Here is a 26,966-nt window from a genome sequence, read left to right as displayed (position 1 = left end):
TTTTGGACAGGAAAACAGAGTTCTTACAAGAGAAAATTATAATAGTACTCAAGAGATCTAGGAATCTGGTAGGCTCAATGAAAAGTCTTGCCATCTTTTGGATAAAATGGAGAATTGATTTAATTATAATTAATGGAGATATCCCATCTCCTAGAACTGGAAGGGACCTTGAAAGGTCATCGAGTCCAGCCCCCTGCCTTCACTAGCAGGACCAAGTACTGATTTTGCCCCAGATCCCCAAGTGGCCCCCTCAAGGATTGAACTCACAACCCTGGGTTTAGCAGGCCAATGCTCAAACCACTGAGCTATCCCTTCCCCCTCCTTAATTTAGGAATCAGCTCATCCAAGAACTACTTTATCTGGGTAGAACTAAAGTTAATTTGCAACTGTCTCAACTAGAATCCTAAGAAACTCTGCAAGACAAAGTAATGGCTGCCAAAATGAGACTTTAAGAGTCAGATGGAGGAGAGAAACTTTGTGAGGGTTTGAATGGTGGCTTCATGGGAGTTTGTGAAACTAAAGTGACTTACCATTGCAGGTGGCACTTTGACTTGAAGCTTCACATTGGCAATAACTTTCAGGAAGTATGAAGGGAAACGGTCAATGTGTCTGTCTTCCTGAGTTTCAGAGCCTCAAAGGCATGGCCTTGGCCTGTGGGTAATTTAAAATAGTCAAGAAGAAACTAGAACCGACTTGTATGGCTCATGAAGGGGAACTAGATTTCACTCTTAACACCAGTAGTAAAAGGTTTTCCAAATCCTTCTGTAGCATCTTAGGGTAGAATCTTTTCAAGACTTTAGAATATCAGTAAGGTCCTGAGCATAGCCCTAAGTTCCAAGTGTCAGTTTCTGCACTTCCAGGCAGAAACCTTCACATTGGTAGGATCTGAGTATACAGAGCCCTAATGAAGCCTATCCAGATCTAAGGGGGACAAGCTGCAATCTTGGAAACCAGTGTTTCCTTGACCAGAGTTGGCAGTAGAATTCTAAGGATTAGTTTCACTGTGAGACACTCGGTCGACTATATTAGTCAATGTTTCTGCAAAAAGGAATCTTGGAATAAGTCTTTCATCCTTGAATTTTTTCATGTAAAGGGGATCTATCTTTGTTGGATTTTTTTTTTTATTACATGTTATATAAAATCACCCCATGTTTTAAGACTGTAATAAGTAATCACAACAGGGTGAGATGGGATGAAAGGTAAACCAACTCTTAATTTACTTTAAGGTTTTTTTTACCTCCTTAATTTTACATATGCATAGTCTTTTGTGTTTGTGTGTTTTAGTGGTATAAAAGACAGGAAAAAAAGCTATGCTACTTATCTTGCAGGAACATTATTTGTTGAAATTAATATGTAGGTCAAGATTTCAAAAGTGACTACTGATTTTTGGTGTCACAGATTTTCATGTATTCAACATAAGACAACCTATAGGGACCTGATTTCAGAGAGTTGGCCTTCAGACCTTTCTGAAAATCAGGCTTCTTTAAGGTGTTTCATATGGGATATGCAAAATTTAGTCACTTTTGAAAATCCTGGACATATTAATTTGCAGTTAAACACTTCCAGTTATAGAAGTAACCTTATTCATGGTTGGGGTGAACCTTTTTTTAGGACATTGGTGAAAGACCTTCAATTAAGAATGTATATTTCATGTCAGTTCGGTTACTCTGCATTTTGTAATGAATGGGGTTTATTTTTGTTGGTTTAGGTGAACCACAGACATTTTCCTTAAAATTTAAGAGAGCTGAAGACTACCCCATTGATCTTTATTACCTTATGGATCTCTCTTACTCCATGAAGGATGATTTAGAGAATGTGAAGAGTCTTGGTACTGCTCTAAAGACAGAAATGGAGAAAATAACTTCAGATTTTCGAATTGGTAAGAAAGATTTCATTATTTATGGGCGTGGGAAAAGGGAAAAATCCCATTTCTAGATTTAAAAATAATAAAGTTGAATTTACTGATGTGTTTTTTGGATTGTCTGAAAAATAGTAAAAGAAAAATGATCAATATTCATATTATTGCTATTCTTCTAGTAAAGGACAGTTTAGAAACTGTTCCAAAAGAATACTTGGAATATTGAGGGGGGAAATTGAAATTTTTTGAACCGTGCACTATTCCATCATGATTATATATACTAGAATTACACTCTGACTGAGGGATTTTGTTGTTCTGTCTTAGGATTTGGCTCCTTTGTGGAGAAAACTGTGATGCCTTATATAAGTACCACACCAGCCAAACTCAGGAACCCTTGTACAGGGGACCAAAACTGTACGAGTCCATTTAGTTACAAAAATGTGCTCAACCTTACCAGTGAGGGAAAACTGTTCAATGAACTTGTAGGTAAACAACACATTTCTGGCAATTTGGATTCTCCTGAAGGTGGATTTGATGCAATAATGCAAGTTGCAGTTTGTGGAGTAAGTGTATATCAATTTTATTTACTACTATATTAGATCAAACTATTTTATTGCAATCTGAGTGTATCACTGTTGTTGACCTGAAGTTTAAAAACAATTCTACATTTCACTTTACCAATCAAGACAGAAAGATTTATCCTTAGGGCAGCAGGTGGAGACAGAGCAAACAGAATTGGCATTTTACAGTATGTACATTCCACTCACTGAAGGCCCCTATTGGGAAATTTGAAATTAGGAATATGAGCCCTCTTTGGAGGGGAGGGCAGTTCATGAACATTATCTTCCCAGAAGTTTCTGTAAAAGAAGAGTCAAAATCATGAAATCTTTGCGGCACATGGATGTTTTTAACAAGATAAAACAAGTGTTCTCAAATGACTTTTGCATGTAATGTATCCTTCATAATTTTCTTTTAAAATATATGCAAAACAATTCTGTGTATTGCACTTTTTTACAAGCTACTTATACTGAGTAGATGGAACTTAACTCTTCCCTTTTTAATTTTTGCTACTTTTTGGAGGACTTCTATGGACCAGTGGATTCAGAGTTCAAAACGTTCACATGGGAGCTTGAAAAACAGTTGCTTACAAAACTTCCTTGGTTCCTCAGTAGTTTGTTCTGGTTTGAGTTTGGCCAGGGCACAACTTTCTACACTTTTTCAACCCCCTCCTCCTTTTTTTCTCTGCCATCCTTATTCAAGTAATTACAGCCTTAATGCCCCAGTAGAGATAACAAAAGGAAAGTGACATCTTAAGTGTATAATAACCTTCTCTTCCTTCCTACTCAACACACTCACAAAAAAATAGGAAAGACCTGTTAGTAATAAAAATATTCTAGAAACCTTTACTTAGAAGGTAATGTAATATGTCATGCCGCTAGCATTCTGGACATAGAAATGTAGATACTCTCTGTCACACAATACTTCTAATTTAAAACACTTCTAAAACCACCAACAAAAAAACATTCACTACAGGCCATTTCAATAGTGAAACTCCAGCACTTATTGATATGTACAACCATCGGGTCTACACTTGAAGCTCTAAGTTAAACATAATACTATAAAATAAACCTGAGAGACTGTAATGTGCCTCCTTCTCATTCTGTTATTTCCCAAACAATTTCACCTACAGTTATTGATACTGATGCACACCTGCACAATGCAAAATTCCAGAACACAAGCACGAGCTATTGCTTTTTTACAATATCATTGTAATGTTAAACTAGTAAGTCAGAGTTAAGGTTGCTGTTGTTATTTAAAGGAGAAGCCAAAGCATTATTTTAGAATTGCAGCTTTAACTATGAATTTTCTGAGATTCTAATGTGGGTATTTTGCTTTTTTTCTCCCTCCTCCTTCAATGAATTAGGACCCCAATCCTGTAATAACTTCTGTAGATGGCCGGGAAAATTTACAGGATTGAGCCCCATATTTATAGGCTCAGAACTTCTGCTGTGCCCAATTTGCAATGGATGGAGTAGAGAGGAGAAGAGCGGATGTCAGGGATCTAGTTATAGCTCCCCTGATTCTCTGGCCGTTCTGTGCTGGCTGTGGAACCTGTGCAGTTTAGGGCATCCTAGGGGTTTCTTTAATATCCACTAGCTGATAATGGTCCCCTTGGAACCATCTGACAGTAAGGGCTTGCCAGAGCACACTGTGCACTTTTACCCCAAACATGCTCTCTATCATTGGGCTACAGGGTAGTGGTATGGGAATTGGTTATGTCAGCATTATGTCTTACGGAAACTTCACAGTTGGGGTGATATGGGCAGTTTCTTCATCCTTTGCGCCACTCAGGTAGTGCTTAGAGAGCAGAACAGACAAGAGTCTAGGTCAGAAAGTGTTTTGTTCTCCTGTGATGAAAGGTGCTATACAAGTGCTACTGTTGTTGATAATATTACAGGACAGACTTGAGCAAAATATGTGCAGAAACTAACTATAACTTTTTAAGGCTTATTTTAGGGTTGTTGTTTTTTAAATATTTGTCATGTCTGCCTTCTTGTATTTAAGTCTAAGTGTATGTTGCAAATTAGTGGGGGGGATTAGTTTTTTAAAAAATGAAATAAAAATCAAAAAACTTGTTTTCCCCTAAGACACAAATTGGATGGAGAAATGTGACACGATTGTTGGTATTTTCTACGGATGCTGGATTCCACTTTGCTGGAGATGGTAAACTTGGTGGAATTGTTTTACCAAATGATGGGAGGTGTCATCTGGAAAATAACATGTACACAATGAGTCATTACTATGTAAGTATTCATGCCTAAACCAAAGTAAATTAATAAAGTTTAAGGTCAGAAAGGGATCATTAGATCATCTAGTCTGGCTGCCTGTGTATCACAGGCCATTAAATTTTACCCTGTTCCTCCGTATTGAGGCTAATAACTTGTGTTTGGCTAAAGCATAAAGGCATCCAGGTGTAACTTGAAAAGATAAAGAGATAGAGAATCCACTGTGTCCTTAGGTAGTTTGTTTCAAGGGTTAATCACAGTCACTGGTTTAAAAAAAATTGTCTGATTTGTAATTTGAATTTGTCTGGCCATTGGTTCCTTGTTATGCTAGATTTAAGAGCCCTTTAGTAGCTGGTATATTCTCCCTGTGAAAGTACTACTACACTGTAATCAAGTCACCTCTCAATTGCCTTTTTAATAAGCTAAACAGATTGATCTCTTTAAGTCTCACTGCAAAAGCATTTTCTTTAGCCATCAAATCTTTTTTGTGGTTCTTTTCTGTATCGTCTCCAATTTTTCAAAAACCTTTTAAAATGTGGCCATCAGAACTGAATACAGTATTCTAGTATCTGTCTCTCAAATGCTATCTACAGAGGTAAAATTGTCTCCCTACTCACTACTTCCTTGTTTACACAAGCATCCAAAGCATCACACTAGGAGCTCATGTTCAGTTACTTGTTGACTATAAACCCTAAATCCTTTTTAGAGTTGCTGCTTTCCAAGATACAGTCCCCCAAATCTGCAGGCATGGCCTGCATTCCTTGTTCTGAGATGTGTAACTTTTCATTTTGCTATATTAAAATGTATTTTGTTTGAATAGACCAATGACTGCCCCCTCCTCATCACTATTTACCATTCTTCTTTGCATGATTGCACATGTGCACACCACTTGTGCACCAGCATCAGAGATCTTTCCCTTAGCCTTACCTCTCCAGGTGGTGCATGCGTCCTCGGCTGCCATGTGCTGCTCTGCGATGTTATAAAGGATGGAGCCAACCCTTACTCCCCCTCAGTTCCTTGTTGCTGCCCATAATTGGTAGTTGGAGTGTGTTAGCTTGCTTTGGCAATGTTTTCCCTTTCAGGAAAATTATTTCTAGAGTATATAGTTGGTACACTTTATAAAAAAGTTATAGTTAGTTTAGTGTATGTTTAATTTTTTAAGAGTTTAGTAGATCTGAAAGTTCCCGCTTTTTCTGAGTACTGACACCTGGTACTGGGGAATGCCTCGTTCTCTGGGCTGTACACCTTGCACCAGCTGCAGGAAATCCATGTCAGTAATCCATGACCATCATTTTTGATGTGTGAAGTGCCTTGGTGAGGGTCACATCCAGGACAGGTGCCAGATGTGTAAGGAATTTAAGCCCCGAACCAAAAAAGATACAGAGGTGAAGCTTTATCACTTCTTAAGGTGCCCACCTTTATCACTTCTTAAGGTGGGCAGCACGCACATCTACTTCTGTCAAGAGTGCTCCTCCAGATATTGTGGTGTCTCGGCAGCACTCTCCTCCCCCAGGACCAAAAAAGAAACACTGGTGGGGTACTTAAAAGGATTCTTCCTCCAAAAGATCAAGATCCCCAGCACTGACATCCAGTAGGCATGCTGGGAAACAGGGTAGAGTGTCCTCAGAAAGGAGGCACTCCCCAGTGCCAGTAGTACCTCATGAAGGTTCGTGGATTCCAGCACTGGGGCCTGTGGCATTAAGACTGACCGCTGCTGGAGCACTGTACCAACCCCTTCCATGCAACAACAACAGCATCAGGTCAGCCCTCTCGGACCCAATCACACCAGAAGCATGTGATGTGGTGTGAGATCTCTAGTGCCTTTCGGTACTGGATTCTGTGGTGGTGCAGTAGTTGCTGATCCATTATCAGCTGATATGCAGTCTTTGTTGCACTTACCTACCCCTGTTGTTCAGATCCAGTACCTACTTCAGACCGTCTGGCACCTCCTCGCCAGACACCATCAAAAGGCAAGCCCAGCATGCTTTCCCTGTTGCTTAAGTCTTTGGAGACGCACTGCCAGACCTTGTCACTGTGTGGTACGGCACCTCCCTGGTCAGGAGACTCGGTCTCTTCCTTAGAATCAGAAGTAGGTTATTATGCCCCTCAATCTTGAGATCGAAGGCATTGTTCACCTTCATCAAGAGAGTTGCGCTCCTGGTATGCTACAGAGGGTCCACATTGGTCCAGAGACTTGGTTCCATGCTCTAGTAGGGGTTGGGGGCCCCATGCCCTACCAGTGGCTGTATTCAGGACGTTGTTCCCAGTACTGATGTCCGTGCCAAGTGAGATCAAATGAGCCTCCTGGAGCCTCCTGCAAAAGAGGTTGAAGAGACTCCTTTTCAGCCACCTTTGCATGCAGCCTCCTCATTACTGGATGATGCAGTGATGTCTAGGGCAGGGGTCTCAAGCACGCGGGCTGTATGCGGCCCGTGGGGTTCTTTCGTGCGGCCCGCCAAGCTCCCCACAGCCCACCCCCCCACCTACCCCGTGCTGCCGCGAGCCACGCACTGCTCCCTGAAGCGGCTGAACTACTGTATGTCCCTGCAGCCCCGGGCAGGGGAGTGGGAGGCGAGTAGAGGACTCCGTGCTCTTGCAGCTCCCATTGGCCGGGAACTGGGAACCGCGGCCAATGGGAGCTTTGGGGAGGTACCTGGAGGAGCAGCAAGAGCAGCATATGGTGCCGTTTCCCCTCCCGCCCCGCAGGGACTTCGGCCGCTTCCTGGAGCGGAGCGGAGCTGGGGACAAGGCAGGCAGGCAGGGAGCCTGCCCTGGCCGCGGCGCTGCCACCCCGGATCCGCTCTAGGTAAGCGGCGCCGGGCTGGAGCCCGTACCCTGCACCCCAACCCCCTGCCCAGAGCCCCCTGCCGCATCCCACACCCCTCCTGCACCCCAACTCCCTGCCCTGAGCCCCCTGCCACACCCTGCACCCCTCACCTCTCCTGCACCCCAACCCCCTGCCTGGAGCCCCTTGCCACACACTGCACCCCAACCCCCTGCTGCACCCCTCACCCCTCCCGCACCCCAACTCTTTGCCCTGAGCCCCCTGCCGCACCCTGCACACCTCCTGCACCCCACACCCCAATTCCCTGCTGTACCCTGCACACCTCCTGCACCTCAACTCCCTGCCCTGAGCCCCCGCCACACCCCTCCTGCACCCCCTGGGGGCAGGGAGGTGGCAGAGTTGGGGTGAGGACTTCAGGGAAGGGGTTGGAATGGGGGCAGGGAAGGGGCGAGAAGAGGTGAGGCGAGGCAGGGGCGGGGCCTCATGGAAGGGGTGGAGTGGGGGCGGGGCCAGGGGCAGCAAGTGGGGGGTGTCAGTGATGCGGCCCTCGGGCCAATGCACTAGTCCTCATGCGGCCCTCAAGGTCATCTGAGTTTGAGGTCTAGGGTGTCCTCCCCTCTGCAGGATGACTACAAAGCATACAAGGGTGACCTCCTCTTTGGACATACAAGTGGAGATGGTACAGGATTCCTCCCATAGACTAGTGGACATATTAGGGTCAGCAGGACCTTCCCATGTGGCTCTATAAGTTTTCCATAAAACCATGTTGACTGGCATTAGTATTCCTATACTTTAATTATTTATTAATTGAATCCCAAATCAACGTTTCTATTATTTTGTGTGGCATTGATGTCCGGCTGACTGGCCTACCATTACCCAGGTCATCCCATTGCCTTTTTTAAATACTGGCACAATGTTAGTACTCTTCCAGACTTGTGGAATTTCCTCATTAATCCAAGATTTATTATAAATTAACATCAGTGGGCCAGAGATCTCTTCAGCCACTCTTTTAGGACTTTGAGGTGCAAGTTATTCAGGCCTGATGATATGTAGCATGTAATACATTTTAAGACAAGAGTGTGGTTAACAACTATGCGTTTGTGGCTTTTTGGTAAGTAGATAAAATAAAATGTGTGTAGATAATTAAGTACTCGATTGGCTAAAGACAAGTAGCTGTAAAAAGTGTGTGCATGTACACGTTCCCAAAGACATTTTACATAGATTAAAATTGAAATGTTTTGTTTAATACAAGACTACATTTGCTTCACAGTTTGTTTCGTCTTTAAATGGATAAAACACCACACAAGGCTAATGGTTTTGATTGTCAAAAGTGTTATGAAACATGATAGGAGATATGTTTGAGGACACTAATGTTCGAGATTAAATCAGACTTTATAGCAAGTGATTAGGAATGTGAAGATTTGATTTATTTTACATTTATTTTATATTCTAGTCTTGTCTAAAATGTGTTTATACAATACTCAACTGCTGGTAGACACAGTGCTGCCTTAAAGGGTTTTGTGGATTTTTTGTTTTTGGGGGAGTTTTTTGTTTGTGTTTTTAAAAAAGCTTGCCCTTTAGTTAAACTATTGTTGTCTGGTTGGAAGCCTGTGCTTTTTAAATTCAAAAAGCAATTTAATATTATGTAAGATTTAAAAAAAAAGATTGTTCTGCATCTGCTAAATTTTGAATTAAGTTTCATGTCTAATTTTACAGGATTATCCCTCCATTGCTCACCTGGTACAGAAGCTTAGTGAGAACAACATTCAGACAATTTTTGCCGTTACTGAGGAGTTTCAGGCAGTTTACAAGGTAAAAAAAATTTTTTTTAAAATCACATGAGATAAGCTTCTGTATATTTTTCCAGACAGTTGAGAGGCTGATTCTAATGATCCAGTATGCTATCATCAAAACTAATTTGATTTGAAATTAAAATTTGTGTGAAAACGGGTGATCATGAAAGTGATTTTTGCCATGCCTGCTAATTAATAAGCACTCTCTCTTCTTGAGCAGTTGCCTATCCCAATATCAAACCTACCAGTCTGCTTTTATTTTTCAAGCAGAAAGTTATTTAATCTTTCTTATTTTTAGATTAGAAATAACAGTGCAGGACCTACTTTTTGCTTCAAAATACCTGAGGGGCATGGGGAAGCAGAGTCAAAGGAGAATTGTGGGAGGGGCAGAGCTGACCTTAAGGGAAAGGAGTTTTGGAAAAACACATAACTCTTAAACATGTTTTAAAACTAGTCCTGTCAATACCTGATTTAGAGAGCTTGAAAAGGTGGTTTTGCCATTTTTTGTATTTTATGATTTTACCAACAGAACTAACTTGTTTTCACCTTCATTTGATGACAGTTGATCTCCCTCTCCCTATCTGTTTTAATGCAGCAGAAGCAAATATGGCTTATGGCTCTAAAACCTTTTATAGCTACAGAAGTATCTTCTTAATTAAATACTGTCTGAATTTTTTTTAACATAAATGAGAGTATTTTAAAAAATAGTTTTTAAGGAGAATACCTTCCTTTTTTATTCGATCAAAAGATATGAGAAGGATTTTAAAAGATTGCAGAATTTTCTTTCCAATATTCTAGTCACTGTTTTTATTCCTTCACAAGTTACTGAAACTATTGGCAACATTTTTGTCTTGGTCTTGGGAGTTGTTCCTGGCTGTATACAGTAGAACCTCAGAGTTACGAACATCCTGAGAATGGAAGTTGTTCAAACTCTGAAATGTTCATAACTCTGAACAAACTTTATGGTGGTTCTTTCAAAAGTTTACAACTGAACAATGACTTAACACAGCTTTGAAACTTTGCTATGAGGAAGAAAAATACTGCCTTTCCTTTATTTATTTATTTTTAGTAGTTTACGTTTAATACAGTACTGTACTGTATTTTCTTTTCTTTTTTTTTTTTTTGGTCTCTGCTGCTGCCTGATTGCATACTTCCGGTTCCAAATGAGGTGTGTGCTGACTGGTCAGTTTGTAATTCTGGTGTTCATAACTCCGATGTTCTACTGTATCTCAGTGTACATAATAAAGAAGCTTTTAAAGTTTTATATTTGTGTGGAATTTACACTTTCTACTTTTAATATTAAAAGGAACTGAAAAATCTGATCCCAAAGTCAGCAGTTGGAACTCTGTCTGCAAATTCCAGCAATGTGATTCAACTGATTATTGACGCCTACAATGTAAGTTTGTTTTTAATTCACGTAGCTTTTATTCTTGTTCCTCTCAAACTATATTGGCATCAGTTTCTAGAGAAGACCTCTGAGGTATGCTCTTTTTTAAAAACCTTGTGAATGGAGTAGAAGATGGAATGTTGATAAATGCATAATCTTGTCAAATTCCGATGAAAAGTGCACAGCTGTGTGTAAAGATTAGCATTCTCTCTGCATAATCTTATTGATAAGTCTTTTTTTCTTATTTGATACTTATCTTCTCTTTTCAAACCCATCTAACATTAATTGTATTTTCTTGCATCTGATGTGATCAAGAGGACATGCTTATTTTCCCCTGCATGATCTTTTCTTATTGTAAGAAGAGGAAGAAAGCTGTGCTTTTCTTCACCACAGCAACCTTTATGTTTAATAATCTTTGAACCATGTTGTTAAGTTCTGGAGGGAAGCTACATCTTGTCCTTGAATGATGATGGTAGTACTTCAAAGAATAGTGAAAGTGGGTTATAACAGAAGCTGTGAATCTTTGGGAACTGTTAAGAAAACACCCTGGGTTGAGAAAGGACTGATAAAACCTAACGACCCTCCACAGAACATTCTGAAAAGTGTCTTCTAATAAGGATATTGTATGTGCAATTTTATTCCTTTCCAGATTTTGTTCTCCTTTACTGTTCTTGAGGCTGGTGTGTAGAGAATGTATTTTTGTGAAAGTCTCTCTTCAGGAAATGCCCATTTAATAGGCTCCACCTTTATTTGTCAACTCTTTTAAAGCTACATGGTAGTTATTACTTAACTAATAACTAATTTTTGTTTTAGTCCTTGTCTTCAGAGGTTATCTTGGAAAACAGCAAGTTACCAAAAGGAGTAACAATCAATTATAAATCTTACTGCAAGAATGGAGTGAATGGCACAGGAGAAAATGGCAGAAAGTGTGCCAACATTTCAATTGGAGATGAGGTAATTTTTCTGTTCGGTTGAAATATACAATACATAGCTGACAACATACATTTTTAATATCTAAAGAATTGAACAAGACTGCAGTTCTCTGAAATATTTTACTTTTTAATAATTTAGGCAGAGCACCTTTTAGTACTGATGTAAGAATCCATTTATTTTGCTTACAGGTTAAATTTGAGATTAGTGTAACCGCTAACGAGTGTCCAAAGACAGGACAAAATGAAACCATTAAAATTAAGCCACTGGGTTTCACTGAAGAAGTGGAAATTAATCTTCAGTTCATCTGTGAATGTCAGTGTCAAAATGAGGGAATTCCTAATAGTCCAGACTGCCATCAGGGAAATGGAACATTTGAGTGTGGTGCTTGCAGGTAAATAAATGGACCTTTTATTCTTTTTGGCAAAAGGGAAATATGAGCACATAGTTTCTTTAATCAGACTTTTTTTTATTTTGGGCAGGTTGGCTGGGAGAAACATTTACAGTGCTTGGTCATCTTAGGGCCTTACCCGTGTTGAATACTAACTTGTCTCCACAAATAGTCCTACTGAAATAAGGGGGATTATTCATGTAATAAGGCACTTCCGAGCATGAGTCAAAGTATCAGAATCTGGCCCTTCATGAGTTGGTCCTTCAAAGAATATGGAGGCCTTAGTATTTTTCCTGTTTCCTTATTTAAATGTTAAGACCCATTTAATATGAAAAATACTGCAAGGATCAAATAAAAGTGGAGCGTAAATCATAATATTCTTGTGAGCTTTAAGATTGACCTAATTTTTACCTTTGTGACATGAAGTCTGGATTTTCTTCCAAGGAGTTTTACAATGCATTTTGTAGCTTCTTGGAAGGAGTGCCTGGCAAGCTGGCACCAGCTGCTCAAGACCAGTGATGAATGAAAATTCAAGGCCAATCAGTATTAACAGACAAGGCTTTTAAGATGCTGTGATTTTCCTCATCTATTTTCTTTATTTTATTTATCCTTAATGTTTGGGGCTCTAATTATGTAGATATTTTCAATTTTTACATGTTTTAAAATCCCTTAGGCTATATAGAACTATGTGTTTAGATGTATATTTGAAATTCCCTTTCATTAATTATATTTATTAGTGTTTGGTACAAGCTATGGAAGTTAAACTGTAAACCAAATTCTGCTTTATTACGCCAGTGAAAGTCAGATTTAATTCTGTTGGCTTTACTGGAGTTGCACTGGATTTTAAAAGAGCAGCATTTGGCCCTAGAACTGGACCAGTTAGACATCAACCCAATAATCCCAGTTTGGGCTCTTCATTGTCAAAGAAACTTATATCTAAAATAAAGATTGTCTTCCAGGTTTTCTAGAAGGAATAATCTGACAATGTGGCTCAACTCCTAAGAACTTCACCTTTAGGGAAGCAGGATCCAAGCTCTCAGAGAGTAGTGAACAACACTGGTGTCTGGTCAATACATTCCAAACATTATTTGTATGCAGTATTGTTCTAGTCAGGTTGGTCCCAGAATATTAGAGCCACAAGGAGGGTGAGGTAATATCTTTTATTGGACCATCTTCTGTTAGTGAGAGAGAGTCAAGCTTTCAAGCTTACACAGAGTGCTCCTTCGGCTCTGGGAAATTACTCAGAGGATATGTCTACACAGCAAAGAAAAACCCAGGGCTGGCCTGTGCCAGCCAACTCAGGCTCATGGGTCTCAGGCTGCAGGGCTGTTTCATTCTTGTGTGGACTTCTGGGTTTGGGCTGGAGCCTGGGCTCTAGGCTCGCACCCCGCAGGGTCCCAGAGCCCAGGCTCCAGCCTGAGCCCAGAAGTACACACAGCAATGAAATAGCCCTGTTGTCCGAGCCCCATGAATCCGAGTTGGATGGCACAGGCAAGCCACAGATTTTCTTTGCTGTATTGACATACCCAGAGTGTCACAGCTAAATACAATATGCAACAGATTGTTTAGCATAAGCAGTTAATTCATATTTCAAGGGACCATTCAAGGTGACGTGGACCATTAACACCTATCCTATCATGGGGTGGGGGAAAACTGGATTAACCACTTCTGCTAAATAAACTGCTCCACCTTGTATTTAGTGTAACACTGGGGCCTGGTCTATACCAGAAAATTAGGTCAGTTTAACTGCATCAGTTAGGGGTGTGAAAAATCCACATTCCCGAGTGGCATTGTTAAACTGACCTAAGCCCCTGTGTAGACACCAGTAGTGCCACCGTAGCATTTTAAGTGTAGACATACCCTAGAGTACATATCTGAGGGCTGGTCTACATTAACGCTGTAAGTTGACCTAAGTTACGCTACTTCAGTTATGTAAATTGCGTAACGGAAGTCGACGTAACTTGGGTCGACTTAGTGCGGTGTAGACACCGCTGTATGTTGACAGGAGACTCTCTCCCACCGACTTATCTTCCTCCTCTCGGGCAGGTGGAGTACAGACGTCGATGGGAGAGCGCTCTGCCATCGACTTAGCTTATCTTCACCGGACCCACTAAATCAACACTGCTGTGTCCATCGCAGCAATGACAATTTAGCTGGAAGTATAGGCAAGCCCTGACACCCGAAGGAGAGCTCTGCGTAAACTTGAAAGCATGTCTCTCTCACCAACAGAAGTTGGTCCAATAGAAGATACTACCTCACCCATCTTGTGTCTCTAACCATTATTTTTAAATTACGAAGTTTTCAACCCCTTTCCCAGCTCCCTCATATGCAGTTATTTATTAAAGACAAACAGCAATAGGTATTGATTTAATGGAAAGTTTTCTGGAGCATATTTAATGTAGGACCTGATTTTGCCAGGATAGTTTATATGGAATTCCCTTTGAAGTCAGTGGAAGTGGTGTGTGCACTGAATGCTTGCAGATTGGGGCGTGTTTCTCTAACTGGTAAGCATTTGGAAAGGGGGAGTCATCAAATATTACCTGCCTGAAGTACTACCTGCTTCACTTTCAAGAGAGTTTTTCTCCACGTTCCCTTTGGATAAACAAAACAAAGTTCCTATGTTTGCCAGCGGGGGGGGAGAGAGAGATTACTTTTATACATCACTGTCACTGACATCTCTATGACTTCACGTCACTCTTCTCACTTCATAGAGAGACAAAAAGGATAATGGATTCAGTATTAAGAATAGTTCCTTGCTCTTTTCTACACTTGAATGATTTCCTGATTAAAGCTTCATCTCTGGTTTAAGTGGCTCTCAGGTTTGTTTGTGATAACCATAAGAACCCACCTTTTATTCATAAACACTTGTTCCTGATTTTCTGAAGTGCTGAAAACCCATCACTGCAATTGAAATCCTTGGGAGCTGCGGGTGTTCAGTACCTCTGAGAATCCAGCCCTCGAATGCACAGTGTCTAAGCGAGAATGTTTCCTTGATGGAGACTAAGTGGGGTAGAGGTTAATAGCCACAGTAAATAGCCACTGGCACTATTTTTATATTAAAAATAATAAGTAAAATTTATCTCATTTTACAGAAATAATGGCTACATAGCCATGTTGTCATAGGTTACAGCCCTCAGCTTTTCACCTGGAACAAGTAAGCAGCTCAGAAACTGCTTAATGGCACAGTTAGGTCCCAAGGATGGTTACACTTAAGTCTCAGCTGGTATCTAGTTTGAACCTCAAACCATTCCCTGCAGAAACAGTGACTGTGACCACTGCCTTCTATCCTGTTGAATCTATTTCTTGTATATATTATTGTGTGTAAACATTTTCAGTTCACATGAGTTTTACTCAGTTTAAATCTTAGGCATATATTTTTCCTCTAGGTGTAACGAAGGACGTATTGGAAAGAAGTGTGAATGCAGCACAGATGAAGTAAATAGTGAAGATATGGATGCTTACTGTAGAAGAGAGAACAGTACAGAAATATGCAGTAACAATGGGGAGTGTGTTTGCGGACAATGTGTATGCAGGAAAAGGGGCAACACCAATGAAGTCTACTCTGGCAAATATTGTGAATGTGATAACTTCAACTGTGATAGATCTAATGGCTTAATTTGTGGAGGTGAGAAATATAATTCATAGTTGTACAAAACTTTGCAAATATGTTACAGGGTGAGGCTGACAAATGAACAGCGGCTAGGTGACTTAGAGGATGTAATAAATGAAATATAGAGCCATTTGAATCTGGCCTGAGCAGATAGTGTCTGAAAATAGTTACCTAATAATATAATGGCCATCAGTCTATAGCCAAGGGTATGGTATGTGCTAGTAGAAATGCTAATACTTCAGGTTAAATATCTTCCCTGCCATCACAGCTTCAGTCTATGATGTAAAGTGAATTTGACAAAAGCTGTGAAATGCTATGAGAACTTCAAAAATTTAAAATTTTGTCTTTTAAAAGGAGACCAGAGTTTATTGTACATCTCAGGCAAATACGTACAATATGTATTAATATAAAATGATAAAGTAAATTATAAATGATTAAAAGAGCTGAAATCATAAATCAAGTTTATTACTTGAAAATTTCCAGTGCAATATTTGAGGGAGAGTTTTGCACTTGTTTTTACTACATGCCCCATCTAAGAAACTTTGGGTGGCTCTGACAAGATGGGTATAGTAAATGCTGAGTCAAGTGTCTTGATACTGTACTACTACACTGTCTTACTGTAACCTCTACCAGTACACAATGAGCTGGTAATCTTAGCCCAGATACTAGTGGATATTGTTCACATTGTATAAACTACTGGTGACTATTTGGTATCCTTCCAAGCAGTCTGAGAAGAGGCCAAGGACTTAATCAACCCTGAATAGTAACTGACCTTTTGTCCTGAGACTTAAGCTCTTCTAAGACAAGGTTGAGGTGCAAATTATGTTGTTTACCATATGTTTGTATAGTGCCTAGCAGAGTAGGGCCCCGACCTGATTGAGGCATCTAGGCTACTAGCTTGATATACATGTTAAATTATTATTAGAGAGAGGTTGCACTGATGCTGCCAATATGCTGATTACCTATTGTGGGGAGGGAGCTTCATTTTATAATGGTCTCCACGAGTGACCTTTCATCAGCCACTCCGGTTTTTTGGTTGTGGTTTTGTGAGGAGGGAAGAGAAATATCGTTAACTAAAAAACTCTCGAAGGAGGCAACATTAGTTCTACTTGTCATCTTTTTATCTTTGCATCAGTCAGTTTATATTTCTAATATTCCCTGATGGCAAACATTATTCAAAGTGACAGGTTTCAGAGTGGTAGCCGTGTTAGTCTGTATCAGCAAAAAGAACGAGGAGTGCTTGTGGCACCTTTGGGACTAACAAATTTATTTGAGCATAAGCTTTTCGTGCATCTGATGAAGTGTGCTTTATCCCTGGAAAGCTTATGCTCAAATAAATTTTAATCTCTAAGGTGCCACAAGTATTCCTCATTCTTTTTGCTATTAATTCAAAGTATTTCTCAGTGCCACAAAATGCATATTTACTTAAGTTTACTAAAATATCTTTTTAACATGCAGGAAATGGTAACTGCAAATGTAGAGTATGTGAGTGTTACCCCAATTTCACTGGCAGTGCTTGTGACTGCTCTTTGGATACGTCTTCATGTATGGCTTCCAATGGGCAAATCTGCAATGGAAGAGGAACCTGTGAGTGTGGAACCTGTAACTGCACAGATGCCAAATTCCAAGGCCCCACGTGTGAAATGTGTCAGACCTGCCTTGGTGTCTGTGCAGGGCACAAGTAAGTGTCAGTACAACAAAGGCGAGGCTTTTAGAGATGCCGTGTATATGTACATTTTTGGTATTTACATATTCTCAACTTTGAAAATGAGGCCCTTGATATTCATTGCTGCTTCATTCTCATATTCCGATCTGAAATACAGGGATATAATCCCCAGGGGCAGTAGGAGAAGATTAAATAAATTTGAGTCACAAATACACACAAAAAATACACAACTTCAACTAGTTACCTTAGCTAAAATAGTTTAGTCCTTAACTTTCTTCCCTTTATATCACAATGTGCTTTGTGATAAATAAAAATCAGTTCAGACTGGCATTTTTTTGTATGACTCTATTTATGGGTCAGTGACTGCTGCATCATAGTTAACCTTGCAACCTGGTTTCTTTGTAAAGCCAAAGGTACCCTGGATTGCATCCAGGAGATTGAGTTCTAATCTCCTCATCCAGTGACTGCAGTTAATGTTTCTGTGTATTTCACAACCGCTATTTTTGACTAAGGACTCCTATGAGGAAGTTCTATGGCCTGTGCTATACAGGAGCTCAGACTAGATCGTCCCTTCTGGGCTGAGAATCTATGAATATTCCTACCCTAGGGGCAAGGGACCCTCATTTCATAGATAAGATGCCAGAGATTCTTCTTTGCGTAATGTCCAACCTGGAGTGCATGCGCCTTTGATCGGAGATTTTCAGTAAAGTGCCCATTCAGCCAGCGCATGTGCTTTATGCCTCCTCGTGCCCTGCACCGAAGCTATATCGGGCTGCATGGGTGGGCTGTGCTCAGTTCCTTGTCAACCACCTCAGCCTGAGATGGAGCCTTCAGTGTGCCCGTTTATAACTGTTCAGAGTTTATTCTTTAGACTAATTATTTTCTGTAATTTTTTTTATATCTCTTATTTTGTAGAGGTTTGCTTTATAATCCCTTCTTCTTAAGAGGGTTTTTTTTCTTTTGGGATCCCTGTTGTCTTGGGATATGCCAGCACCTCTTGGCTTCAAGTGTTGTCTTGCATCATACTGGGAAGCCATTCCAGCTAGTGACGGACACTTCCAGTATATCTGCTGTTAGGGGGAGTTGGATGTCCCTCAAAGCAGAGCGATGAAGAATTGGGAGGTGAAACTTAAGCTCTTAATGATGGAGCATTCTCTCCATCCAGCATTGCATCCAAGCCCAGAGACCCCCAATGGATATCGGCCTCTGAGTGAGCATAGTGCCCCATCATCATCCGCACGCTCACCCGGACCTACACAGAAGCGGGGCGGGGGGGGGGGGGGGAAGTGGCCCAGGAACAGCCGACTTCAGTCTGGCTGTAGCGCTGCCAGAAGCATGGTCAGCGTGTTGTAGCTGGAGTCCCTGCTGACCCAGTGGCGGACCACTCCACCACTGTTAGGGCCTTGGATCGGGGCCCGGTGGAGTAGGGTGAGCCTGGGCCCTACCAGCCACCCCACCCATGGGTGGCAACCTCCCCTCGCCAGGTCAAGAGGCCTGCATTTGTCGACCGTCTATTGGAGCTAGGACACTGACCCCTGGGTTTCTTCTCTGTCCCTGCACCAAGGTCCCAGAGCTAATTGACTCCTGGGGTTTTGCTCTGCCCCGGCTTAAAGGGCTCAGAGCTTAGTTGACTGTTGTGTCTGCTCTGGCCCCTGCCAAAAGGGCCCAGAGACCACAGACTAAGGTGTTTGCCTAGCCTCTGCTTAAAGGGCCCAGGGGCTATAAACGATTGGCTGCTCCGCCCCGTTAGACCGGTTGGGACCCTAACGCTAATTTCCCTGATACTCGGCGGCAGTCCCAATGGCGTGGTGAGGTAGTGTGGCCTCCCTCCGATCCAAAGGGGGAGGGACGACCACTACATATGCCTACATGTAAACAAACATTTAGCTGATTTCAAACAGCACAAAGATCCTGTCCCGTTTAATTTTCAGGATTTCAAAGTCACACAAAGCTGTCCAGAAAGAAGCCAAGGTTTCAGAGAAAGATCTGTCTGTCACTCAACCATCTTGGTCATAAAAATGACAGTTTTGATGGATTGGTTGAGAGTCTGGAACCACCCCACGTCACCAAGCTGCAACTACACCATTCAACCCCCCCCCACACACACACACCCCGCCTTTGCAGACTGTTGCTCCCATTTTCAACTTGTGTGGGAGTAGATTACATCTGACAAGTGGGTGAGAGATTATTAAACCATGTTATTCCAGCCATCCCCCTTCTATGTCCCTTTTCAGCGACCCTTCTCATGAGCACTTGCTGAGACAGGAAATTTACTTCCTTCTATGCATAGGAGCCATAGAACCTGTTCTAGCTCAGCACAGAGGGAAGGAATTCTACTCCAAGTATTTTTTGATCCCAAAGGCAGACAAAGGATAGAGATCGATTCTAGATTTAAGACTCTTAAACAACTTGGTGAAAAAACAAAAATTCAGAATAGTGACTCTCACTGCTATAATTCCATCGTTGGCATTGGCAGATTGGATCTCGACCTTCAGAACATGTACTTTCATGTCACAATTCATCCTTCTCACAAGAGATTCCTTTGGTTTCTGGTAGGGTCTGCCCAAGAAGCATGTCCTCACATTAACCTCCTAGAGTTGAGGGCAGCCAGAAATGCTTGTGTTCACTTCCTTCCATTAATCAAGATAAATCCATAAAATTCATAACACAATATAATCTACATGTTCTACATCAACCAGAAGGGTGGGTGGGTAAGATCCACTTTCCTTTGTGCTGAAGCAGTAAAGCTATGGAACTAGTGTATAACCAATCACATCCAATTACCTTCCAGGCCTATAGAACACCAATGATCTCAGTTAGCACTTCTTCCAAGATTATGAATGGGGAGTTGGACTCGTGAACTCTGAATCACATTTTTCTGACCTGGCGATTTCCAGAAGTGGACCTCTTTGCCGCCGCCACCACCACCAACAGAAAGTGCAAACAATTTTGTCTGAAAGGAGGGTTGGGGTCTCTCACTCTGGGAGATGCTTTCCTTGTTCTGTGGACGAGGGGCCTTCTTTATGCATTCTCTCCAATGCCTTTGGTATTAAAGATGATAAACAAGAACAAGCAAGACAAAGCCAAGATAAAAGGGCATTACATTTTCTTACACCTCTTATATTCATTTAGATAGAATATATGGGCCATAACCCACTTACTGTCCAACATTAAACAGTTTTAAGCAAGGTTCAGTTTGGTATAGAAAGACCTCACCCTGCTTAGTACCATGGCAAACCCTTTAAAAACTTTTATTAAAGATGCAGAAGAGAAAGAAAAACAGTTGAAGCATTGTAAACTATTAAATAAGGATTTCATTTTAACAATATCCTTTGATCCCTTTCCCTTTAGATGGAGACAGGTTTTAGAATAAAAAAAACCTTGTTTGACAGTCTTTTAGACGGTATTAAAGAGAGAATCATAGAATCATAGAATATCAGGTTGGAAGGGACCTCAGGAGGTCATCTAGTCCAACCCCCTGCTCAAAGCAGAACCAATTCCCAACTAAATCATCCCAGCCAGGGCTTTGTCAAGCCTGACCTTAAAAACCTCTAAGGAAGGAGATTCCACCACCTCCCTAGGTAACCCATTCCAGTGCTTCACCACCCTCCTAGTGAAAAAGTTTTTCCTAATATCCAACCTAAACCTCCCCAACTGCAACTTGAGACCATTACTCCTTGTTCTATCATCAGGTACCACTGAGAACAGTCTAGATCCATCCTTTTTGGAACCCCCTTTCAGGTAGTTGAAAGCAGCTATCAAATCCCCCCTCATTCTTCTCTTCTGCAGACTAAACAATCCCAGTTTCCTCAGCCTCTCCTCATAAGTCATGTGCTCCAGACCCCTAATCATTTTTGTTGCCCTCCACTGGACTCTCTCCAATTTTTCCACATCCTTCTTGTAGTGTGGGGCCCAAAACTGGACACAGTACTCCAGATGAGGCCTCACCAATGTCGAATAGAGGGGAACGATCACGTCCCTCGATCTGCTGGCAATGCCCCTACTTATACAGCCCAAAATGCCGTTAGCCTTCTTGGCAACAAAGGCACACTGTTGACTCATATCCAGCTTCTCGTCCACTGTAACCCCTATGTCCTTTTCTGCAGAATTGCTTCCTAGCCATTTGGTCACTAGTCTGTAACAGTGCATGGGATTCTTCCGTCCTAAGTGCAGGACTCTGCACTTGTCCTTGTTGAACCTCATCAGGTTTCTTTTGGCCCAATCCTCTAATTTGTCTAGGTCCCTCTGTATCCTATCCCTACCCTCCAGCGTATCTACCACTCCTCCCAGTTTAGTGTCATCTGCAGACTTGCTGAGAGTGCAGTCCACGCCATCCTCCAGATCATTAATGAAGATATTGAACAAAACCGGCCCCAGGACCGATCCCTGGGGCACTCCACTTGAAACCGGCTGCCAACTAGACATGGAGCCGTTGATCACTACCCGTTGAGCCCGACGATCTAGCCAGCTTTCTATCCACCTTATAGTCCATTCATCCAGCCCATACTTCTTTAACTTGCTGGCAAGAATACTGTGGGAGACCGTATCAAAAGCTTTGCTAAAGTCAAGGAATAACACATCCACTGCTTTCCCCTCATTCAGAGTCAGTTATCTCCTCATAGAAGGCGATTAGGTTAGTCAGGCATGACTTGCCCTTGGTGAATCCATGCTGACTGTTCCTGATCACTTTCCTCTCCTCTAAGTGCTTCAGAATTGATTCCTTGAGGACCTGCTCCATGATTTTTCCAGGGACTGAGGTGAGGCTGACTGGCCTGTAGTTCCCCGGATCCTCCTCCTTCCCTTTTTTAAAGATGGGCACTACATTAGCCTTTTTCCAGTCATCCGGGACCTCCCTGAGACCTGAACTGAGAGTAATAACTGTCCTTTTTTGAAGAAAAGAGAAGTAGTTAGTTAAGATGGGCTGGAGCTGTCGTTCCTGTTTTCTTTAAATCGGGTCCTTTTTCCTAGAAGACAAAAACAAGACACACACAAAATAAAAGAGAAAAGAATAGCAAAGATTGAAAATGCAGCTTTTGTCTCACTTGTAATCTCACTGCTGGAGAAACACAGGCAGAGCACACAGTTTTACCAGGACTCTAAGACCTGTCAAACTTGTACCAGCATCAGGCTGTTTAGGGCATTGCTTTTAGTTTCCTCTTTATGGTCACAAGTTTACAGCAATGTTGCAAAATATACAGTCTTGGTCAGCTAAGCCAGACTCTTATTAGACTGAAGTAAAAAGGAGAGTGATAGGAAAGAGATGAGGAAGAAAAAAAAAACACATGGGGTTGGGGGGTAGAGGGAGGGGGAGATGATGGATGACAGTCTCACATTCCAGGTGGTATTTCTGCCTTCTTTGCCAACAGATTTTTCAGTGAGATGGAAATTAATATCCTAGAAATCTCCCTTTCATGAACGTGTTTAAAAGTGGTGTTACTAATTTGTATTTCAACAGGGACTGTGTTCAATGCAGAGCTTTCAAAAAGGGAGAAAAGAAGGACACATGTTCTCAGGACTGTATGCATTTCAACATGACACTAGTGGAAAGTCGAGATAAATTACCACAGCCTGGCCAGCCTGATCCACTGTCTCACTGTAAAGAGAAGGATGTTGATGACTGCTGGTTCTACTTCACATACTCCGTCAATGCAAACAATGAAGCCATTGTCCATGTGGTGGAGACACCAGGTACAAACCCCTTATTGCATGTTTCCTTCACCTTTGTGACCAACTCTCTGTTGTTCCTTCTATACTCAACACAGTTACATTGACTGACCTTTCTGAACCTTCAGACTGTATCCAGAAGTAGTATCCCTGCTCTGAAACTAAGGCTGCTTGAGACTGGTGTTTGTGTCTCAGATATTGACACTGTTTACAGACTCCTACACTGACTGAAACAGTTTTGCTCAGATGACTTGCTGTATATGTTATATTTAAAGTTTCTTTCCTTCCTGTTGACATACTTTAAATCGTGTTTCTATAACGTCTTTTAATCAAGTCCTAAATACATTGATACAAATCTTTCTGGTTTGGCTCAGGTTAGAAACGTGTTACAGGTTAAAACAAAAAACACACAATTAAGTAAAATGTCACATTATATGTTGAGCTTTGTACAGAATAGCAAAAAACACTTTTGTTTATGCTTGATTACACTGGTCTACAATTTTTGAGAAGTCGTCTGCTTCAGAGATAAAATGTGCTGTTTATTATGTATTTTGATGTGCTGAATTCAAATATGACAATTAAAACAACTGATTGGCTACTGTTTCTAAAGATATTTAAGTTTTTACATTTTATGTCTATGTATATTGTGTAGATAGTAGAGTTTTAATCATAAATTGTAAACCTAGGTCTTTTCATGTGTTTATGGTTGCTTTACATGATAATATTTCACCTGTCCTGTTTATGTAACACTTTAAAAATCAGCAAAAGGGTTATATAAATAAAATGTATTATGAAACAAAAGGCAAAAAACTATTATGTACATAGTTTAGTCCTATTCAGTGTCTACTTGGCGCTTCTTGGCTTGTCTCTTGTATTCATTAAATGGAGCATCTCTTGTCACTGTCCAGCAATAGTCTGCGAGCATTGATGGGCTCCATTTGCCCTGATAGCGTTTCTCCATTGTTGCAATGTCCTGGTGAAATCGCTCGCCGTGCTCGTCGCTCACTGCTCCGCAGTTCGGTGGAAAAAAAATCTAGATGAGAGTGCAAAAAATGTATCTTTAGTGACATGTTGCAACCAAGGCTTTTGTATGCCTTGAGGAGGTTTTCCACCAACAACCTGTAGTTGTCTGCCTTGTTGTTTCTGAGAAAATTTATTGCCACTAACTGGAAGGCTTTCCATGCCGTCTTTTCCTTGCCACGCAGTGCATGGTCAAATGCATCATCTCGAAGAAGTTCACGAATCTGAGGATCAAGAAAGACACCTTCCTTTATCTTAGCTTCACTTAACCTTGGAAATTTTCCACGGAGGTCCTTGAAAGCTGCTTGTGTTTTGTCAATGGCCTTGACAAAGTTCTTCATCAGACCCAGCTTGATGTGTAAGGGTGGTAACAAAACCTTCCTTGATTCAACAAGTGGTGGATGCTGAACACTTTTCCTCCCAGGCTCCAATGACTGTCGGAGTGGCCAATATTTCTTGATGTAGTGGGAATCTCTTGCACGACTATCCCATTCGCAGAGAAAACAGCAGTACTTTGTGTATCCAGTCTGCAGACCAAGCAAGAGAGCAACAACCTTCAAATCGCCACAAAGCTGCCACTGATGTTGGTCATAGTTTATGCACCTCAAAAGTTGTTTCATGTTGTCATGGGTTTCCTTCATATGGACTGCATGACCAACTGGAATTGATGGCAAAACATTGCCATTATGCAGTAAAACAGCTTTAAAACTCGTCTTCGATGAATCAATGAACAGTCTCCACTCATCTGGATCGTGAACGATGTTGAGGGCTGCCATCACACCATCGATGTTGTTGCAGGCTACAAGATCACCTTCCATGAAGAAGAATGGGACAAGATCCTTTTGATGGTCACGGAACATGGAAACCCTAACATCACCTGCCAGGAGATTCTACTGCTGTAATCTGGAGCCCAACAGCTCTGCCTTACTCGTGGGTAGTTCCAAATCCCTGACAAGGTCATTCAGTTCACCTTGTGTTATGAGGTGTGGTTCAGAGGAGGAGGATGGGAGAAAATGTGGGTCCTGTGACATTGATGGTTCAGGAGCAGAAGTTTCATCCTCTTCCTCTTCCTCGTCTGACTCAAGTGAGAATGATTCTGGTGCATCAGGAACCGGCAGTCCTCCTCCGTGGGGTACTGGGCGTATAGCTGATGGAATGTTTGGATAATGCACAGTCCACTTTTGCTTCTTTGACACACCTTTCCTAACTGGAGGCACCATGCAGAAGTAACAATTGCTGGTATGATCTGTTGGCTCTCTCCAAATCATTGGCACTGCAAAAGGAATAGATTTCCTTTTCCTGTTCAACCACTGGCGAAGATTTGTTGCACAAGTGTTGCAGCATATGTGTGGGGCCCACCTCTTGTCCTGATCTCCAGTTTTGCAGCCAAAATAAAGGTGATAGGCTCTCTTAACCATAGTGGTCATACTGCGCTTTTGTGATGCAAAAGTCACTTCACCACAAACATAGCAGAAGTTATCTGCGCTGTTCACACAAGTACGAGGCATCTCTGCTCACTTTGGCTAAAGTGTGTCCCTTTGCAAAATCAAACACTGACAAATAAGAGAGCACGACTCTGTATGATTTCTAGAGCTGATATAGGGCAATGTGTTCAGCAGAGTGATGTAAGCTTCGTTATGATTGCATCATCCATGACTTCTAGGAATAACATGATGCAATTCATATCATGTATGACGCAATACCAGCTTCAGATTGCATCATTCATTGTTTTGCCTAAAAAGCAAGTACTGTCCAAACCCAGTCATAGATTTATTCATAGATCCAGTCAAAGATGTATTTCAGTCATTTCTGGTTTAAATTGAGATCCCTTCCCTTTATAACTCACTTATCCTCCGCCATTCCCAAGTCAAGGGTCGTATATACTGACCCAATAGCATATCTTGAAAACTAGAGCCAATCAACAATTTTAAGCATCATTTTCGTTCTCAGTGACCCAGAATTAGTAAAGTTTGACTACATTTATTTCAGAAGCATTTTGGCTGTAGAGCTGTGTTATTTCTCTTATCAGTCCTTGCTTTACTCAGACCACTTACCTTCAAGGATGGTTCTGACAGGCCTTTTATTGAATTAATCCATAATACTCCGACTTCCTGGAGGTGGTTTCATCAAATATCTGCTGGCAGAGGAAAAATTGATTCAACTGTGGTTTGATCAATGGTTTGTTATTTTCCGGGAAATTGGCTAGTTTAGATTAGTGGGCAGATGGCTTACTGTCTAATCAAGCTAACATCCCTTCTGAAAAGGACCTTTGCTTCCAACCATACTAGTGGTTTCCTGACTGAGTTAGTGACTTAATATAAAATATACCTATGTCTCATTCTGCAGGATTATAGGAATTGATAAATCGGACAAGATCAATAGTCTGCTTAATTCAGTGTCCAACACCCCATTTCAGACATAAATGTGTTAATGCCCATAATGTACATATTTGTACAATGCTGCAGCTTTGAATGACATCCCTTCCTCAGTTGGTGAAATTTATGCCCTGAAGTGTGAGATTTGTTTATCTGTTTTTTTTTAATTTAATTTTAAATGTTATTTCTGTTTAATGGGAAATTATTGCAAATATCTGCATCAATCTATCTACTCAGTGAAGGCCAGATTTTCCCCTAGTTGCACTAGTTTAGTATGATGTCGACCCAGAGAGCTGTATGTGTTTTGCTCAGTACAGCATTTTAAAGAGTCATGGAATAACTTCTCTACAATCGTGAACATTATATGGAAACTTGCATTAACTCACTATTTTTTTGGTAATGTTCCCAAAATTTCTCCTTTTACGGTTGAAATTTTCCATGGTGAGGAGCATAATTTTGTATACGTTAAAGACAGCTATTTGCTAACTCAAATGGCTGAATTTAAAAGCCAACAGTCACTTAGCCTATAGCTGTTACTACAAAATATCTGACCTGGCCACTTAAGGCTCACCTAGATGGGCAGCAAAAGGGATCAGAGGGGATCAGGAGAGAATAGGGAAAGGAAGAGGAGGAGAGGCAGTCTGTCACTCTGTGCTAGGTGCTGTGCCCATGTGTAATGAAGGTAAGCCTCGTCCCAAAGG

General features: G+C 41.3%; 1 protein-coding gene across 1 annotated transcript in view; it reads left to right on the top strand.

Moving 5' to 3' along the window:
- ITGB1 (integrin subunit beta 1) overlaps positions 1 to 26,966 on the top strand; it is an 80,633-nt gene that overhangs the window by 37,557 nt on the left and 16,110 nt on the right. Inside the window, exons 5-14 of the mRNA XM_065399866.1 lie at positions 1,709 to 1,879; positions 2,183 to 2,421; positions 4,507 to 4,662; positions 9,146 to 9,241; positions 10,529 to 10,618; positions 11,423 to 11,563; positions 11,731 to 11,933; positions 15,317 to 15,555; positions 16,999 to 17,221; positions 22,662 to 22,894. Of these exons, the coding sequence (XP_065255938.1) occupies positions 1,709 to 1,879; positions 2,183 to 2,421; positions 4,507 to 4,662; positions 9,146 to 9,241; positions 10,529 to 10,618; positions 11,423 to 11,563; positions 11,731 to 11,933; positions 15,317 to 15,555; positions 16,999 to 17,221; positions 22,662 to 22,894 (1,791 nt within the window). The remainder of the gene's footprint in view (positions 1 to 1,708; positions 1,880 to 2,182; positions 2,422 to 4,506; positions 4,663 to 9,145; positions 9,242 to 10,528; positions 10,619 to 11,422; positions 11,564 to 11,730; positions 11,934 to 15,316; positions 15,556 to 16,998; positions 17,222 to 22,661; positions 22,895 to 26,966) is intronic.

Source organism: Emys orbicularis, chromosome 2, assembly GCF_028017835.1.
Source record: "Emys orbicularis isolate rEmyOrb1 chromosome 2, rEmyOrb1.hap1, whole genome shotgun sequence".
Taxonomy (NCBI): Eukaryota; Metazoa; Chordata; order Testudines; family Emydidae; genus Emys; species Emys orbicularis.
Note: the sequence above shows the minus strand (reverse complement) of the source record. Positions and strands in the feature narration are given on the sequence as shown.